A 16,578-nucleotide genomic window follows, 5' to 3' on the forward strand; every position below is an offset into this window, starting at 1 on the left:
GGCTGAATGCCGGTCTCAGGAGCCAAACAGCCTGCTGCTGGCTCCGCCCACTCAGCACTAGGCTGTCACACTGGCTAGAACCCAACCGGGAGATAGGATCCTCCCAGAGGTCATTCCACCTTCCCAAGTTCCATGTCCTGGATGACAAAGAGTGCCACCCATACCCCTCCAAAACAAGACCTGCCCTGGCCCCTCATATTTCTGAGGACCCTGGGTGTCATACAGCCCTGCAGCAAGCCAGAGCTGCAGCCCCAAGAAGGCACCAGCTCCTCTCTGTTCCACAGGCTGTCTCAAGATTCCAGCCCCAAGGGTACCTTCAGTCTTCCCTCTAGGATTGAGGGCAGGTGCGGCAACCTAAGGGAACTGTGGAGTCCAATCTGAGTTGTCCTTGGTCCTGATGGGTCTGACAAGCCCACCGAAGCTGCGGCCCTTACGAGCTCTCCTGGAAGACTCGGTGCAGGCTCTGGGCCAGGACGTCTGTCTCCTCAAAGCCTTCACAACTTTGCTGCCAGCTCTCCGGCACCTGTTCCATCCCATAGTAAGCTCCAGCAATGGCCCCAGCCATGGTGGCTATGGTGTCTGTGTCCCCACCAAGTGAGATGGAGTAGATGAGAGTCCTCTGGAGACTGTTGAAGGTGGAGGGGATCTCAGGGTGAGGCTCCATGCAGCGCAGGAAGCAGTAGATGGCGGTGGGCACAGATTCAAAGGCGGCAATGCCATTCCCTGTGGGAAAGCCAGGGCACAGGAACTTGACCTTGCTTCCTGCCAAGAGCTGGCACTCCCAGCTTTGTGCAGGGCCATGCCTGAGACCCCAGGCTCTATTGTAAGACTACTCGGGACCCAACAAGCCTGCTGGTGGCCAGGCAAGGGTCCCACTTAGTCCTGCGCTCGTCTTTAATCCTTGCTCTCTCTCTCTCCCAGGGCTGTTGAAAGGCGGGTCACTGTGAAGGCCTCCACACAGTGCCCAGGGCACAGGTACCAGGCAAATTTACATCCACAACCACACTAGAGAACAAACTGGCTGCCAGCTGCCTTTTCTGGGGATACTGATCGTCAAGGCTGCAGGCACAGTGTACAAAGCCCAGCTAGGGACCCTACAAAGAGGAGCTCTACTGTCCCAGAAGCCTTCTCTGCTCCACGGTCAGCAGGGGTCCACTCACCTAGCTCGGACACCACTTCCTCTCGGCTCACCACGTCCTGGTCCAGCAGCTCTCCGACCTTCTTCAGCCTGCTGGAGTACGGACGCTCCTCCATACCCAACCTGGGGTTTGGGAAGCAATTTCAAAAAGGTCAGAGTGAGCAGGCAGACACAGGCAGGGGGATTGGACTCGGAAGAGGAACTGGGGACATCAGGTCCCATCCAGGCGCATGTGCCTTAACAGTGTTGGGAGGGAGAGGTGTTCTGTTGTCTGAGGCTCTGAGAGCCAGGAATCTTTTGAGGCAAAGGGGCCTCTTCTAACCACTCCATAAAGTTCCCAGTAAGAGTGGAGGGTTTGGCTTTGTGGCAATTCCACCCACCTACCCCTGCCCTGCACGCACTCTGACTTGCCTCGGACCTCGCTCCAGCCTATACTCACTCCTTGGCGTCCAAGACCGATTGGGCATCACCTTCCAGCTCCTCCATGTGGCCCAGAAGCTGCTCAAGGAAGTGCTCACTGGATGATACACCCTGCAGAGCAAGGTGCACAGCCAGGGCCTGCAAGATGGCACCGTTATAGCCCAGGGAAGAGGCGTGGGTCAGCTGGGCCGAGAGCCGGGCAAACTACGGAGAGGAGGAGCCACTGTCACATCTCTACAGGCAGAGTTGGGAGGGGGGACTCTGTGACCAGCCTGCCCAGTACCTTCTGTACATCTTGGACACTGCTATAGGCCAGCGAGATGCCTGCTACCCGCATGGCACCCCCATTGCCATAGGAACCCTTCCCGTTGAACTGGGCCCGGGCAGGCTCATAGACATCACGGCACTTGGGATTCAGGAGTTTCTTGAAGACAGTGATGACTCCGGCCCCATACCCTCTGTCAGGGTCCTTCTTGTATTCCTGGGCAAACCTGGTGAAGAGAAGGGAGGCAGATGAGAGTTTCAAATGTGCCTCTCGGGGCTAGAAGAAAAGGCTGGGCTGGGTTGGAAGGTGCTAGGTGCCTAGGGAGCCTGTACCAACAGTGTTGTCAAATGTTTGGCTTGGGGAGCAGATGTGAGCCAAGGAAAGGGTCCTGCTGAGGAAGGGGTGCTGAGTACATACAGGTCCTGCTCCTCACCTGTGAGCCATGTCCACCTCGTCGAAGGCCTCCTTGGCCAGCAGGGACTGCACCAGGGCCCTGGTCATGGCAGTGTCATCTGTGTAGTACAGTGTCTCTGCAAGGAAGAAGGTGGAGGGGTGAGAGCCACCCACAGGGCTGCGGTGGGTGGAATGAATGCTTGTTCCTCTTGGTGGTCCAGCAGCTGACCTCTACGATGACCTCATTGTGACCTCTTACCCCTTCCTCCTGAAAGCCAGGAAGTCTTCAGACCTCAGCCTTGGAACTTCAGCAACTGTTTCTAACAAGGCAGGCATGTATATACTGTATACACTATAGTGTAATACACTGTAGCTATCTTTAGACAGATCAGAAGAGGGCATCAGATCTCATTACGGATGGTTGTGAGCCACCATGTGGTTGCTGGGATTTGAACTCAGGACCTTTGGAAGAGCAGTCAGTGTTCTTAACCTCAGAGCCATCTCTCCAGCCCTGATTTCTGAAGGGAAACTTTCCACTCCCTTCCTCCCTCCCTCCTCAGCATCTTAGCCTGCTTGGACTATATGCTTTCCACCTCCAGTGTGGCTTTACGCACTGCCACAAATTCTTTTTTTTTCCGAGACAGGGTTTCTGTGTGTAGCCCTGGCTGTCCTGGAACTCGAACTCAGAAATCTGTCTGCCTCTGCCTCCCAAGTGCTGGGATTAAAGGCGTGCGCCACCACTGCCTGGCTGCCACAAATTCTTAAGTAGGACATTGCCTCCTTTTCAATTCATTCGATCTGTACACAAGTCTCTTCCAGTTTGCTCCCATCCTTTCCCATCTTCCATCTCATGGCTCCCCTGCAGGCTCAGGACCAATCAATCCTAGCACTTGGCTCAAACCCTTGCAGCTAGGTCTGCTCCCTACCCCCACCCACCTCATCTTCATCTCCCCTAGCTTCCGGTATTCTGGAATCGCCTCCTCCTTTCAGTTTGTGTTTGGATGGGTATGTCTGCCTTCATGCTCTTAACTGCTGAATTATCTCTGCAGCCCCCTTTGTTTCTGAGACAGAGAGGGTCTCACTGTCAGTAGTCCTATCTCGCCCAGGGCTGTGTAGACCAGGCTGACCTCAAACTTGCTGACATATTCCCACCTCTTTCTTGTAAGTGCTGGAGTGCTGGGGGGTGGGGGTGGTGGTGTCACATGTGTGTGGCACCACATTCATATTCTGGTACTTTTTTTTTTTTAACCCCTCAAGACAGGGTTTCTCTGTGTAGCCCTGGCTGACCTGGAACTCACTCTGTAGACCAGGCTGGCCTCAAACTCAGAAATGAACCTGCCTCTGCCTCCCGAGTGCTGGGATTAAAAGAGTGCGCCCAGCCCTACTCTGATACTTCTAACATGCCACACTCAAAGAGGCTACTAACCTGCTAGGACAGGACCTTTGCTTCACTGAGAGAAGACAGTTACAGAGAATGGACTCGTCTAATGAGTGCCTCCCGGATCCTTCAGATAGCCAGTCCACTCCCTCCTTGTTGTTCAAACTCCATTTCCCCTCTTCTCAGGTGGCCCCTGTGTCCCACGTTCATAGCTGTAAACACATTCCTAGTCTTTGCCAGCCTGGTCATAGGTAAAGGTCACCCTCGCTCACTGGGGTCAGGTGTTGCTCTTTGCCCTTCTCTCTATATGCTCAGCACATGTCTGTGAGTGAGGGGGCACTGTGTGTCCTCCCTCCTTTTGCTCTGTGCCCTGGTCTTCCTGAGGGAGCCGTTCTTCTTTAGTCCTAGCTGGAGGACTGACCTCCTGCCTAGTTAGACGGCAACTTGAAGGCATCCATCTCTTATTGCCAGTCCCTTATGTAGGACTGGGCTCCAGACTCAAGTTGCAATGTTCGTAGAGTTGGAGCAAAGGAGAATCTCTCTCGTTCTCTCTCTCTTTTTTTAAAGATTTATTTATTTGTTATATGTAAGTACACTGTAGCTGTCTTCAGACACCCCCAAAAGGGCATCAGATCCCACTGCAGGTGGTTGTGAGCCACCATGTGGTTGCTGGGATTTGAACTCAGGACCTCTAGAAGAGCAGTTAGTGCTCTTAACTGCAGAGCCATCTCTCCAGCCCCAAGGAGAACCTCTTCTGCAGTGTTACTGGGACCATACTGTAGGAAAAGGAGACTGCCAAAGTGAGCTCCCCCCAAAGGGAAACTCAAGGCCAAGAGGAACCAAGCAAGCTAGTTAGGAGTTGAACTCCTGGACTTAGCACTGCTGGAGGCCAGAACTTCCTTTGGACTCTGTCAGTTCTTTCCACTCAGACCCTCTTAAAATGTGTTTCCTGCAGCCACAGGGTCCCAACTACCACTCAACCTAAAACACACCTTTTTTTTTTCCATCTTACCAAACCATAATGAAATAAAATTTGTCTTATCTCTGCTTCCTTTAACACCCGTTTTCCATGTTCTCGACCAACTCGACATGGTTTTCTGGGTCCAGACTACCCTGACTTTTCTGTAACACACCAGTGTCCTAGTCTTGAAATTCTTTCCTCTGGTTTTGTTACCATCCTTCCTACTTCTCGGCACACCCCGTCCTTCCTCGCTCCTTCCCCTACCTCTAAATGCCTCTTAACTCGTGGAGTCCTCTGGGGTTCTGACGACGGCCCCCTTCTACTATGTTACATGCTCTTCAAGAAGAACCAAGTCTTCTACTGACATCTGACCTGGAATCTGAGGACAAGCTGCGTTTGCAAGCGAAAGGAAGGGACATGTCTTAACAGGCTAGGGACAGCCCTCGCCGACGCCCACATCGGGCCAGCAGTTTGAGAAAGCTGGTCACGACGGAACTGGCCACGCGGGAACTGGCTCTAGCCAAGGTTTTAGGCGAGGCCTGCGCTCTGAATGTGGTCATGGCTGGAGACCTACAACCACGGAGAGCTGGAGCAAACCGATTCGATCCAGGGGCCTTCAGCCTCGTGACTTCGTGGGAGCTCGCCGCAGGAGCCTCCACCTCGGCAGCCTAGTCTGCGCGCGCGCCCCCGAGTCTCGGTCCCCTCGCCCAGGGGTGGGGACCCGATCGGTGGTGCCCCGCCCACCTGTCCGCGCGCTGCCCGGCGTGCCCGGGTCCGGCTCCAGGCTCTCGACGTGACTCAGGACTGATGCCAGGCTGACGGTATCGTGTGCCTCGTAGACAGCGCCCACGCAATCTCCCAGCAGCGCGCCCGCCAGGCAACCTCGGAAGCGCGAGATGGAGCGGGCCGCACTTGCCCCGCCGCCCCCCGCCGCCGACATCGCTGTAGCTGCTGCCGCCGCAGCCACCGCCATCCGCGCGCGGACTAGTCGCCACTTCCGGCATCGATGCTGCCGCCTCTTTGGTCGTCTCTTCCCCGCGGCCCCACAGCGCCCCCTTGTGGCCCGGAGTCTCAGCCTACGTCCTACCCCACAGCGCCACTCAACGGCTGGGAGTCTCAGCGCCCCATAAGTACTCGCACGCTTCGCTTTGGCGCTCCCTACCTTCTCATTTGTAAATGGCACCACAAATGCGGCCGACAGCTCCCTAAAATCCCGCGGAGGACCCTTTGAAAAGCACCTGAACAAGAATGTTGCCCACTCAAAGCCACTGCTGCCCGCGGGCGATCACCTGTATCTTTACACCCGTATTCCTTCTGGAGTCGCTTTGGACTCGACCCCTATGAAGTCTAGGCGACTCCATCGCTCAAGTGGACTGTCTCACTCGGTCAGCCACTCTCATGGGGTAGCAGAAAAGAGCCTGGCTTGAGAACTCCATTTTTATTATTTTACTGTCCCCTCACTACTCCCCCCTCCCACCAATCTTGTGTCTTCCCTCAGCCGCCAAAGCCTAGGTTAGCTCCAGCTGGCAGATTTTGAGTGGACTCAGTGTGCGGTTTGTCGTGCGCGTGAAGGTGTCCACCTGGGGCACAAATTTCTCAGCCGGCACCGTCAGCTTGCGTCGGGTGTCCATACACTTGGTGTCCAAGAGCAGGGTGTTGGTCTTGCACGCGATATCAGCCTGTATCCGGGCCAGGTGCTTGAACAGGGCATCCAAAGCGTTCCTGTAACGCAAAGCATCGGGAGCTCAGAGCCCTACATCAGGCTGCAGGGGCCAGGACATCTCACCAGCATAAAGCCCAGAGAGACCAGCAGGCACTACGGCCCCATGGTTGAGCAGTGCCCCCCACTATTCCTGCCCACTCTCTAAACCTACTGTGTTTGGGCCAGCTTCTGCTTCATGGTATTGATGGTTGCCTCTAACTGGTGGACTTCATCAATGAGGCCATACTGTGTCTGAAGACAGAGGGGCAGGATGGGGTTTTCAGTTCAGCCGCAAGACCCTTCAGCTGGTCGCATAACTGCCTTGGACCAGAATGCTTGTTCCACAAGAAACGTGCGAAGAGGGGTAATACTGAGGTCTCCTTAGCAGACAGGGGTGGTCCCCACCGGGGCCCCTTGTACCTGGTCCCGGCAGAGCTCCACATTGGACCGGTAGGTTCTGGACTCCAGCCGGGTATGTGCAAGCTTCAAGTTCATCATCTTTCTACGCAGGTCCTCCTCCAGGCGCCGAATGTCTCCCTGCAGCTCGGCTATCTCTTCTAAGGTCTGTGGCAGACATTACTGTTCTCCACCGGCAAGACTCACACTAGGGCTCCCAACTGAAGCTTCAGGGCAGGGTTCCTTATGCCCTGCCTCACAGCATGGTGGGAAAGGCAGGGTGGTGGGGTTGGGGGAGGGTAAGGGGGTGGTGGTGACACTCACATTTTTCTCTTGCCACTTGAGCTCACTGTAAAAACTCTCCATTTCCCGAAGCCGCTTCCTGAAGGTGAATTCTGTTGCAACCCTCTGAGCGTCCAGTTCATTGTTGGTCTGCATGAGGAGGGTGAGCCAGGCCAGAAGAGGGTGTCATGGCCTTGTGAGATTGCTGTTTGAAGTCAGGGAAGGGCTAACATGTGGTCAGTGTGGAAAGAAAGACAGAGGTGAGTTGGGCTTAGTCACCTGAGCAATAGCTAGGGCAATGGCTTCCCTCAACTCTATGGACGCTTTCATTTCGGCCTCTGCCCGGTTCTTGTTGAATCGAGTAAATTCATCCCACTGCTGCAGTGTGGTGGAGCTGTGGAGGCAAGCAAACAATGGGGGTCACTGGGGCACACAAGGAAACGATGGGGTCACAGGGACACACAAGGAAACAATGGGGTCCTAGGGACACACAAGGAAACAATGGAGGTCACAGGGACACACAAGGCACACAGAAAGGACTGACTGAAACACTGGTCTTACTCTTTGGGGATGCGTGTGGGGTTGACTTTCAGAGAGATGTTTGGGGAAGTGAGGTTGAGAGAGAGGCAGCCCCTGTCGATCTCCAGTGTCTCCATTTTGTCCCGGTGGTCAGAGTTGAGTTGCTGCCGAATTTCCTGCAGGAGACTGGAGAAGGAGAAGACACTGGAGCCATGGCTCCCAAGGACCAGGACGCGAGCCTCACTGGACTGCAGGGATACTGAAGGTTTGTGGTATGTGTGTGTGCGCGCATGCTTGTGTGTGTGTGTGTGTGTCTGTGTGTGATGCATGTGCTGCTGCATCTAAGACAGAACAGCCTTATGAGTGTCCCTCAGAGTGTACCTCAGTCACAGGTATGTGACTTCACATGCACGCATGAACATTTACAATAAGGGGGCCAAGATCAATGGTGGAACTTTCAGCCGCGGAACAAAGGCTGCCTAGGTTCCTGACAATGAGTAGGCCTTGGAAAGCAAGTCCTAAATGACCAATATCTCCTGCCAGAAGGCTGTGAGGGACAGAAAGTATCATCCAGCAAGTCCCATGATGCCCCCGGGTGCATGTGAGTGTGCTCCGGTCGCCCCCCCGCCTCACCAGAGGTGCTGGAAGGCCTGGCTGATCTTCTCCTGTAGGACCTTCTTGGTGGCTTCAATGACTTCCACCTCTTTCAGCAGCTCTTCCTCCACAGGGTCCCTCACCACATCAATGTCTCGCCGGCTCTCTCGCAGAGTCAGGCACTCGATGGCCACATCCAGGGGCAGGTTCTTGGCCTGCAGGTTTTGCTCCGCCGATTCTTTGGCCTAGAAAGGAAGAGCACGGGGATTGGTGGGGCCATGCTCAGTGGGAGAGCGCGCCCATCCTCACCTCAGCAGAGGGAATGGTGTCCAGATCTGAAAATGGGGTAGGAGGGATAGGCCTTGCCATCAGAGCCTGCGGATGCCCAGCCCTGGCTCCCTGCCTGTGCCAAGCTATCGATCTCAGCATCTAAATCTGTCAGACACTTGTCCAGCGTCTCCTTCCACCGGTTGACAGTGTCGATCCTCTCAGCCAGGCGGGTCCTATTGTCATGTTCATCCCATACAATCTGGAAGAGACAGAACCAAATAAAATGAATGTCTGTGGTTAAGGGCTCTCCCATGGCCCATGGACCTTAGCGGGTCCACAAACCTGATTGTTTGTCTCATTGCGAAGGATCCGGGCCTCCTGGCGGATTTGGTGGGAAGCATCTCGCTGCCGCTCTGCATTGGTGGACAATAGGTAGCTGTTGGTGCGCCAGTCGGAGAGCCGGTAGCGTTCGCTGGGCTTGAAACTTAGTGTCGCCATGGCTAAGGAGACGAAGGTCTGAACCCCTTAGGCCTGTTCCAGATCGCCACCTGCAGAAGAATAGAAAACCCGCCTTTTCTGGATCCCCTCTCCCCAAACCTTGGCCTCTTGGCTCTAAGCCCTTTCCCGCAGAGTCTGCTGGGAAGGTTTCCAACTCAGCCCCCCTCCAACTCACCTCCTGTGAGGTATTAGCAATCAAGCTGTATTTCCTCAGTGGTCTGTCTTCAGGCACAAAGCCCTGGAGCCTGCAGATGCAAGGATGCTCGTAAAGGAAAGGATAAAGTGTGTGTGTGTGTTTGTGTGTGTGTGACTTACTGAAGGGATGGCAGGGAACATACCCCTTAATCCAGTTTCCACCCCTACTTCCAACAATCACCCCTTCTCAGGCTGTGGGCCAGGCCCACGGGGGATCCGGGAGAAGAAACCTTGTTTCCTTTCCAGGGTGGACTGGGCGCCACACCCAGGCTTTAACCAGCTATCTGGGTAGGGAGGGAGGCTGGGTCCCTTGCCCCGCCTGGTATGGAGGAGGGCTGGCCGCCTGGTAGGAGGAGCTGGAGTCAGAATTTAGTGTCCAACAGTATCCTTCCTGCGCACAGGCTCCAACTTTGGGGTTTCAGTCAATACCCGGGCCTGAAAACTGGGTTAGGAGGTCCGCCGCGGCTGCTCTGCTCGCCGCATCCCCTCACCTGGTTTCCCCTCACGCCCTCAGGGCCCAGGTCTGAGAACTCCTGTTGTTTGCGGCTCTGGTTGCCGAGCAACCGCCCCCTCCTCGCGTGGTCACCTGTGCCCCTGCGCTGTCACCTGGGCCTCAGCTTAGCCAGGCAACCGCGCAGCTGCGGATCTAGGAACTGAACATTTTAGTTTTGATCAACGGTTTACACTGACAAGTTTTAAAAGTCTGGATAGTTCATAGGAACAGTAAAGGCTTCGTTTTCAGGCTCGCTTTCTTTCCGGGGTCTCCTTCCAGAAATAGGTGGTGTAACAAAAAAATATATCTTGGACACACATCTAAAACATATATATATATATATATATATATATATTCCTTTGATTTTGTTTTGCCCAACAATTTTACCATTGTTTGAAGTCGTACAAAAAACAGCATTCCTTTTATAGACAACATAAGATAAGCCTGGAAAAGAAAAAGGGTTGACCTCAGTGAACTGTGCCTTGGACCCAGTGGGCCTCGCTTGCCGAGCCTGACACATCACCTCAGCAAAAGCTGAGCGTCCTGGTTGGTGCACAGTTGTAATTCCAGCAGGGACCAACAGGCAGCGTGTGTTATTCCTTCCAACGTAAAGAAGTGTAAAAATAGAGGTGTATGGACTTGGTAGGCAAGTGGAGGGTGGGGCTGCCTTCTAAGAAGTGGGAGGTGCTTGCTTGTAGGGGGATCCATCCTGCTGGCTAGTTTCTAAGCCCAGGAAAAGTAGAACAGATTTAAAACAAACAAACAAACAAACAAAAACAAACAACAAAATCCCAGATTCCCCACTATGTAACCCAGGCTGGCCTCAACCCAAATCCTCCTTCCTCCGCCTCCTGGGTGCTGAGATTACAGGTGTGAGCTACCACAGGCTCTTTTGTAGACTCTGATATACAGCTCATAAATGGGACACAAGCAGGAGTTGTTTGTTTGTTTATAGACAATTTGTGTAGCTCTGACTGTCCTGGAACTCACTCTATAGACCAGGCTGGCCTCAAACTCACAGAGATCCACCTGCCTCTGTCTCACAAGTGCTGGGATTAAAAGCCTGTGCCATCACCACCCAGCTGTGAATAGGAAGTTTTTTTTGTTTTTTTTTTAAATGATTTTTTAAAAAAAGGTTTATTTATTTATTGTATGTGAGTACACTGTAGCTGTCTTCAGACACCAGAAGAGGGCATCTGATCCTACTACAGAGTTTGTGATGGATGATGGAGCTTTTTTTTTTTTTCCCTGAGACAGGGTTTCTCTGTGTAGCCCTGGCTGTCCTGGAACTCACTTTGTAGACCAGGCTGGCCTCGAACTCAGAAATCCACCTGCCTCTGCCTCCCAAGTGCTGATATTAAAGGCGTGCACCACCACACCCAGCATGATGGAGCTTTTAAAATAAGTATTACAATAGACAGACAAATTAATTGCTGGAGGAAATGATGGATCTTTAAATTAATTGGTTAATTAATTTGGGGGGTATTAGGGGCAGAACCTAGGGCTTCATAAAATCAGAGCATGTGTTCCACTACTGAGCTATGTGCCCAGCCTTAACTCTGAGCTTGCTTATTTGGAAACTCTTTATGACAGAAATAAATAAACGCACATGATGGCGCTGGGGTGGCTTCAGCAAAAACCCATGAATGGTGAGGTAGCCCTGCTTTTCACAGCTCCTGGGGTTCCCACACATCCTGCCCAAGGGAAGAAACTGTTGCCAGAGTTCAGTCAACTGATGGGTTAGCCAGGAAGAAAGGCGTGAGAGGGATTAGTGAGAGGTCGGAAGTGTATCTCAGTAGCAAAGTATTGCCTCGCCTTAACAGGCGCACATACATGGTATGTATGAACGTTAGAAGAATGAGTGATATCCTGTACTGTCACTTTGTGTTAGCAATGCCAGGCAACTGGTATCGTACCCTTCCTGTGATGTTCACCACTTTCAGTGAGCTCAGCTCCTGTGTGGTGTCTGAACACGCCGTCGAAGATTTTCCAACATTGGCGAGTTCCTGGCACATGCTTGCCCATTCAGCAGCCAGCTCTTTATTTGTTATGGTACAGTCTAATGAAAGCCCTGAGGTCTTGTGAATTCCTTTAGTTGCAAAATTCTCCCACTTTTCTGCTGGAAGGGGATTTCACACCAGATGGCATTTATCATCTGAAAAGGAAAGGAGACCAGCATAAAAGGAAGAGCCAAGCGAATGCTCATCCGGGGACAACAAATGGCAACGTGGCTTTACCTTGGGATCTCCTCACTAGGTGTGTACTCATGTGGGATAGGAAATTTATTTTGTGTGATGGTTTTGTTTCTTTATCTTGGAGTCAAGGTAGTCCTGTGAAGCACATATTGCTGTGATCTCAGGCCGGACTCTTCCTGGCTCCTGTACCTTGTGATCTCCTTTGAAAGACTTGACACTCCGGGCAGTGGTGGCGCACACCTTTAATCCCAGCACTTGGGAGGCAGAGGCAGGTGGATTTCTGAGTTCGAGGCCAGCTTGGTCTACAGAGTGAGTTCCAGGACAACAGCTAGAGATATACAGAGAAACCCTGTCTTGAAAAACCAACAAAACAAAACAAAACAAAACAAAACAAACAAACAAAAAACCTTGACGTGCATTACAGAGTGAAATGTGGGCAGAATTTAGCACAGAGTAGAGGATAGCACATTCCTAAGGACTGAGCATGCTCAGGCTGTGCAAGCAACGCGCACCAGCTGAAGGGACAATGACTGTGCCTGTCTAGAAAGGCTTTATCATACTGCTGACAGCTCCAGAGCACGCAGCTCTTCCCAGGAGATTTTGCTCTGTCTAGGTGGTAATGGACAGGCCAGCTTAGCATTGACTCTTGAGGATGGAGCAGTGGAGGCTGTGCCCTTGTTCTTTAGCAGAACTCCTGCTGGACAGTGATCTTACAGGATTTAGAGTTCCTGAAGCCAGATGGTTATCCATTAATGCCCTTTCAGGTTTTTTTGGGGGTGTTGGGGGGAGACACAGTTCAGGATGTCAGTTCTCCCTTTTTAGCACCAGAGATTTGACTCAGAACCTGTTCTTCAGCCCAGTGAGTCTGCAGCTTCTGTCTGTGGTTTTACCAACCCTGACTGTCCAGGAGCTTTCTGAATTATGCAGGATCCTAGAGACAGATTACAAAAGCAGGAAATCTGAAATCTGCAAAGCAAAACATGCAGAACAGCCGCACATATAAAATTTGGGTGCTTCTTTATTTTGATTGATAGTTCTGGGCTATATAAGCCTTTCCCCCACCCCGCCCCACTACACATATTCCTTCCCCTGATGCTTCTGGTTTTAATTTTATGTATGCCTAATTTTGCATACTAATTAGGGAATTTTCTTCGAGGACACAGTTTGTTTTACTGCCTATTTACCTACAACCAGTCTAGGCTGGATAAGCCAGCTTAATCCTTATCCTCATATGTTTAGGAATATTTTTGAGTAAGGCTGTCCATTGAAAGGTCATTGGTGTTTGTTAGAGACAGAGAAACTCATTCCATTTTGGGGGTGGGGTGGGTCTTTGTGCACAGCTTGATGCAGGTGTGGTCCTAGGTTGTCAAGCGAGTCGTTGAGGGGAGGGGCGTGTATACAGCTGTGGCCCAAACCAAGTGGAATCCCAGGTAGGCTAGGATATTCCCTATGCCTGTCTGCCTTATCACCATGCCTGCTTTATGCAGGGTGAGGGGTCACCCAGATCTTTTTTTTTTTTTTTTTTCCGAGACAGAGTTTCTCTGTCTGTCCTGGAACTCACTTTGTAGACCAGGCTGGCCTCGAACTCAGAAATCCGCCTGCCTCTGCCTCCCGAGTGCTGGGACTAAAGGCGTGCGCCACCACGCTCTGCTGTCACCCAGATCTTTATGCTTGATAGACAGAGGTTCTCAGCCTGAGAATGCAGAGACTTTTTTTTTTTTTTTTGGGTTTTCAAGACAAGGTTTCTCTGGGTAGCCTAGAATCCACTCTGTAGATCAGGCTGTCTCTGCCTGGGATTAAAGGATTATGCTACTACCTTCTGGGGAGAATGCATAATTTTTAAAGTGATTGATATTTAATCAAAAGAAATGGGACCAAGGGATGCAATTCTGTGCTTACTTAGATATACACAAAGCTTTTTACAGTACTTTAGTAATAGTTCAGCTGATGTACTCTGATAGAAAAATCATGTCTCAATGAGTGTAGCCCATAGCTAGCCATTGACCATAGCTGTGTTAATGTCTGTAGAGGATGTTGTGCGTTGCTTACACAGCCTGGGTGGAGAGGTCAGTTGTACCACTGTTTCCTAAAGGTTCTTTCTTCAGAGTGGTATTGCCTAGAGGCAGATAGAGTGTTACTCAGCATTACATCTCTTCCCTGTGGCACACTCTACTCTGTATCTTGACGGCGATGGGTATTATGAAAACACTGTTTTTATTTTCAAAGATTAATTATTTCTATTTTTTGTGTGTCTCTCTGTGTGTTTGGACACGTGAATGTAGGGGCACGAGGCATATAGAAGAGGATGTTAGAGCCCCTGGAACTGGAGTTACAGGTACTCGTAAGCCACCTGATATGGGAGCTGAGGACCAAATTTGGTTTCTCTGAAAGAGCAGTAAGCGCTCTGAACTGCTGAGCCACCTCCCCAGCCTGCTTGGGATCTCTCTCTCTCTCTCTCTCTCTAAATCAAGTCAAAATCTTTATTATCACTTACATATGTCATAAAAAGGAGATATAAAGAATGGATTAGAGTTGTAAAAATAAATGACTAGTTTGTATACTCTGTTAACAGGTGGTTATGGGAGGTTCCCACATCCAGCACTTCAGCCTGGTCAAGTGGCTCTGTGCAGACACACCACTGGACATACTTCTTGAAGCTCTCAGGGAAGCATGGACAGATCTTTGAGTAGGAGGTGTGTCTGTGCTCAGCACTTGGAGGAGCTGGTGTGTGAATGGGATCCCTGGCTACTGCAGGAGCACTTAGAATCTGTGCTAAAAAGAGGTGTGGCTGGGTATTAAAAATTGAGTGTTGCCGGGTGTGGTGGCGCACGCCTTTAATCCCAGCACTCGGGATGCAGAGGCAGGTGGATTTCTGAGTTCAAGGCCAGCCTGGTCTACAAAGTGAGTTCCAGGACAGCCAGGGCTATACAGAGAAACCCTGTCTCGAAAAACAAAACAAAACAAAACAAAATTGAGTGTTAACTATCCTCTGGAAAAATATCTCCGACAATGACAAGGTGTAAATGTTAAGACTGCCCTCCATTCTTGTGTTTGTCCCTTGTAGATGATCAGAGTTCCCTTCTATTCTGAACAACTTACTAACTTGCTTCCCGAATTACAGATTTAATCTGAGGTTTGCTGGTAAGCTTGACTCTGCTTGTTGGAAACTGGTATCTTAAGAGGATTGTGATTTTGAAATGTTTTTCTAGTCTCATTAGATTTGTCTGATAATGACTAGCCCTGAGGTTGCAGTCAGGTGACGGACGCTCTTTAGGTTATTTGGAAGTTTTGTTTGAGAGTGTCAGTAACTGGGGGGCTGGAGACATGGCTCAAGAGGTAAAAGTACTGCTCTTCAAGAGGACTGGGCTTCAGTTCCCAGCACTCACATGGTAGTTCACCACTGTCTGTAATTCCAGTTCCAGGGGACCTGACATTCCTCACACAGGCAGAAACACGAATGCAAATAAAAATAATAAATCATTTAAAAATGGACAAAAAAGTATCAGTGATGTAGGGGACAGGGACAGGAGGTACATTCCTGTCACCTACAGTAGCCAGAATTCCCAAATCTTTCAGGAACCTTGACTCAAGTCAAACGGTCATTGTAGCTTCAACTTAGAAAAAAAGAGTTGGAATTCTCCAGTATGAACGTGAGCTGAGGTTTATTAAAAGTAAACATGAGAATTGAGAGGAGAGCTCAGAGAGAAAGACACGCCCCGGAGCATTCATGTGGACTTCTTTCACGGGGAACTCTGCTATCTTTACAGGTCATAGATAGGGGCTGGGTGGGTTTGAAGCTATTGTCTGGGGGCACCCAATAGGATTAGAATTGATAATGTTAAAAAAGTCTAGCTCACAGGATGCAGAATGGTGAATTATCTTTATTATAAATGAAGTCATGCTCATGAAAAGTTATTTATTATTACAATTGCTGTTGTTGTCTTGTGTTTGTTGGTCCATTTATGCCATGGTGCCCACAGAGAGGTCTGAGGACAACCATCAGGAGTCAGTTCTCTAGTTCCATCCTGAGTTCTGATGACTGAGCCTAGGTCAGGCTGTCAGGCTTGTTTGGCAAGTCTTCTACTGACTGAGCCATCTGGCAGGGCACTATAAACAAAGTTAACAGTCTTGTTTGAGATTTCCAGAAGTGTCTGGGGAAAGGAATGAGGCCTTCTCTATCCAAAGTCATATACATTCAGGTCTTGAGGCTGGAATCGCCACTATTTTTGCATAAAGGGCTGTTGTGTTAGCAATAGTCACAGTAAATGTGCTGAAATTCTCCCCCTCCCTCCCTCCCTCCCTCCCTCCTTCTCTCCCTCCCTCCTTCTCTCCCTTTTTCCAGACAGGGTTTCTTTGTATAACCTTGGCTGTCCTAGAATTAGCTCTGTAGATCAGGCTGGCCTTGAACTCAAGAGATCCACCTGCCTCTGCCTCCCAAGTGCTGAGATTAAAGGCGTGCGCCACCACTGCCTGACAGAATTCTTGACTCCCAGTTGGTCAGACTCCTGACTAAAGGGCCCTTTTTCCTCCCTGTGCCCCATCATTTTCCCTGTTTTTCAGTCTGTCTTGGGTTGTTTGTTAAGGGTTTGTAATTACTCAAAAGTATAATATGATATATTTTTGATAGGTCTATTATTTTTATTTTATAAGGGTTTTCTTGTATGTATGTGTATGTTCCACATGCATGCTCAGTGCCCACAGAGGCCAGAAGAGGGCGCCATATCCTGCGGAGCTGGAGTTATAGAAGCTTATGAGCTGCCACGTGGACCAAACTGTTTAAAACCAACTTCTAGCTCAACTTCACACATAAGGTTTTGAAATAATTTTTTAGGGTAGGATAAACTAAAGTAGAAAACATAATACCAAGCTAGAAATACTG

The 16,578-nt window shown here is 50.6% G+C and overlaps 3 protein-coding genes across 6 annotated transcripts in view; all 3 read right to left on the minus strand.

Moving 5' to 3' along the window:
• Positions 1 to 208: 208 nt before the first annotated feature.
• Positions 209 to 5,561, minus strand: Adprhl2 (ADP-ribosylhydrolase like 2). The gene is made up of 6 exons (NM_133883.2): positions 5,300 to 5,561; positions 2,257 to 2,353; positions 1,842 to 2,049; positions 1,578 to 1,762; positions 1,161 to 1,261; positions 209 to 723 (listed from the first exon to the last, which is right to left on the minus strand). Exons 1-6 carry the CDS (start codon positions 5,526 to 5,528, stop codon positions 431 to 433), a joined length of 1,113 nt encoding a protein of 370 aa, NP_598644.1. The 5' UTR covers positions 5,529 to 5,561; the 3' UTR covers positions 209 to 430.
• Positions 5,562 to 5,978: 417 nt separating this feature from the next.
• On the minus strand, positions 5,979 to 9,546 carry Tekt2 (tektin 2). 3 transcript variants are annotated; one of them, NM_001357262.1, is made up of 11 exons: positions 9,503 to 9,546; positions 8,992 to 9,061; positions 8,661 to 8,866; positions 8,452 to 8,577; positions 8,088 to 8,293; positions 7,497 to 7,640; positions 7,215 to 7,329; positions 6,978 to 7,085; positions 6,678 to 6,821; positions 6,430 to 6,509; positions 5,979 to 6,277 (listed from the first exon to the last, which is right to left on the minus strand). In NM_001357262.1, the coding sequence occupies exons 3-11, from the start codon at positions 8,814 to 8,816 to the stop codon at positions 6,064 to 6,066; spliced, it is 1,293 nt and encodes a 430-aa protein (NP_001344191.1). In that variant the 5' UTR covers positions 8,817 to 8,866; positions 8,992 to 9,061; positions 9,503 to 9,546; the 3' UTR covers positions 5,979 to 6,063. The 3 variants fall into 3 exon arrangements, with proteins under 3 accessions (NP_001344191.1, NP_001344192.1, NP_036032.2); NM_001357263.1 differs by having other exon boundaries at positions 9,441 to 9,504; NM_011902.3 differs by lacking the exon at positions 9,503 to 9,546 and adding an exon at positions 9,155 to 9,293.
• A 1,305-nt stretch (positions 9,547 to 10,851) lies between these two features.
• The window catches only part of Ago3 (argonaute RISC catalytic subunit 3), a 104,677-nt gene continuing 98,950 nt past the window's right edge, over positions 10,852 to 16,578 (minus strand). Inside the window, exon 19 of one of the 2 annotated variants that reach the window (XM_006502917.4) lies at positions 10,852 to 11,659. In XM_006502917.4, the coding sequence (XP_006502980.1) occupies positions 11,656 to 11,659 (4 nt within the window). In that variant the 3' untranslated portion in view covers positions 10,852 to 11,655. Of the gene's footprint in view, positions 11,660 to 15,555; positions 15,807 to 16,578 lie in introns of those variants that run through there. The other variant, XM_011240478.3, reaches the window with a different exon arrangement.

Source organism: Mus musculus, chromosome 4 (assembly GCF_000001635.26).
Source record: "Mus musculus strain C57BL/6J chromosome 4, GRCm38.p6 C57BL/6J".
Lineage (NCBI taxonomy): Eukaryota > Metazoa > Chordata > Mammalia > Rodentia > Muridae > Mus > Mus musculus.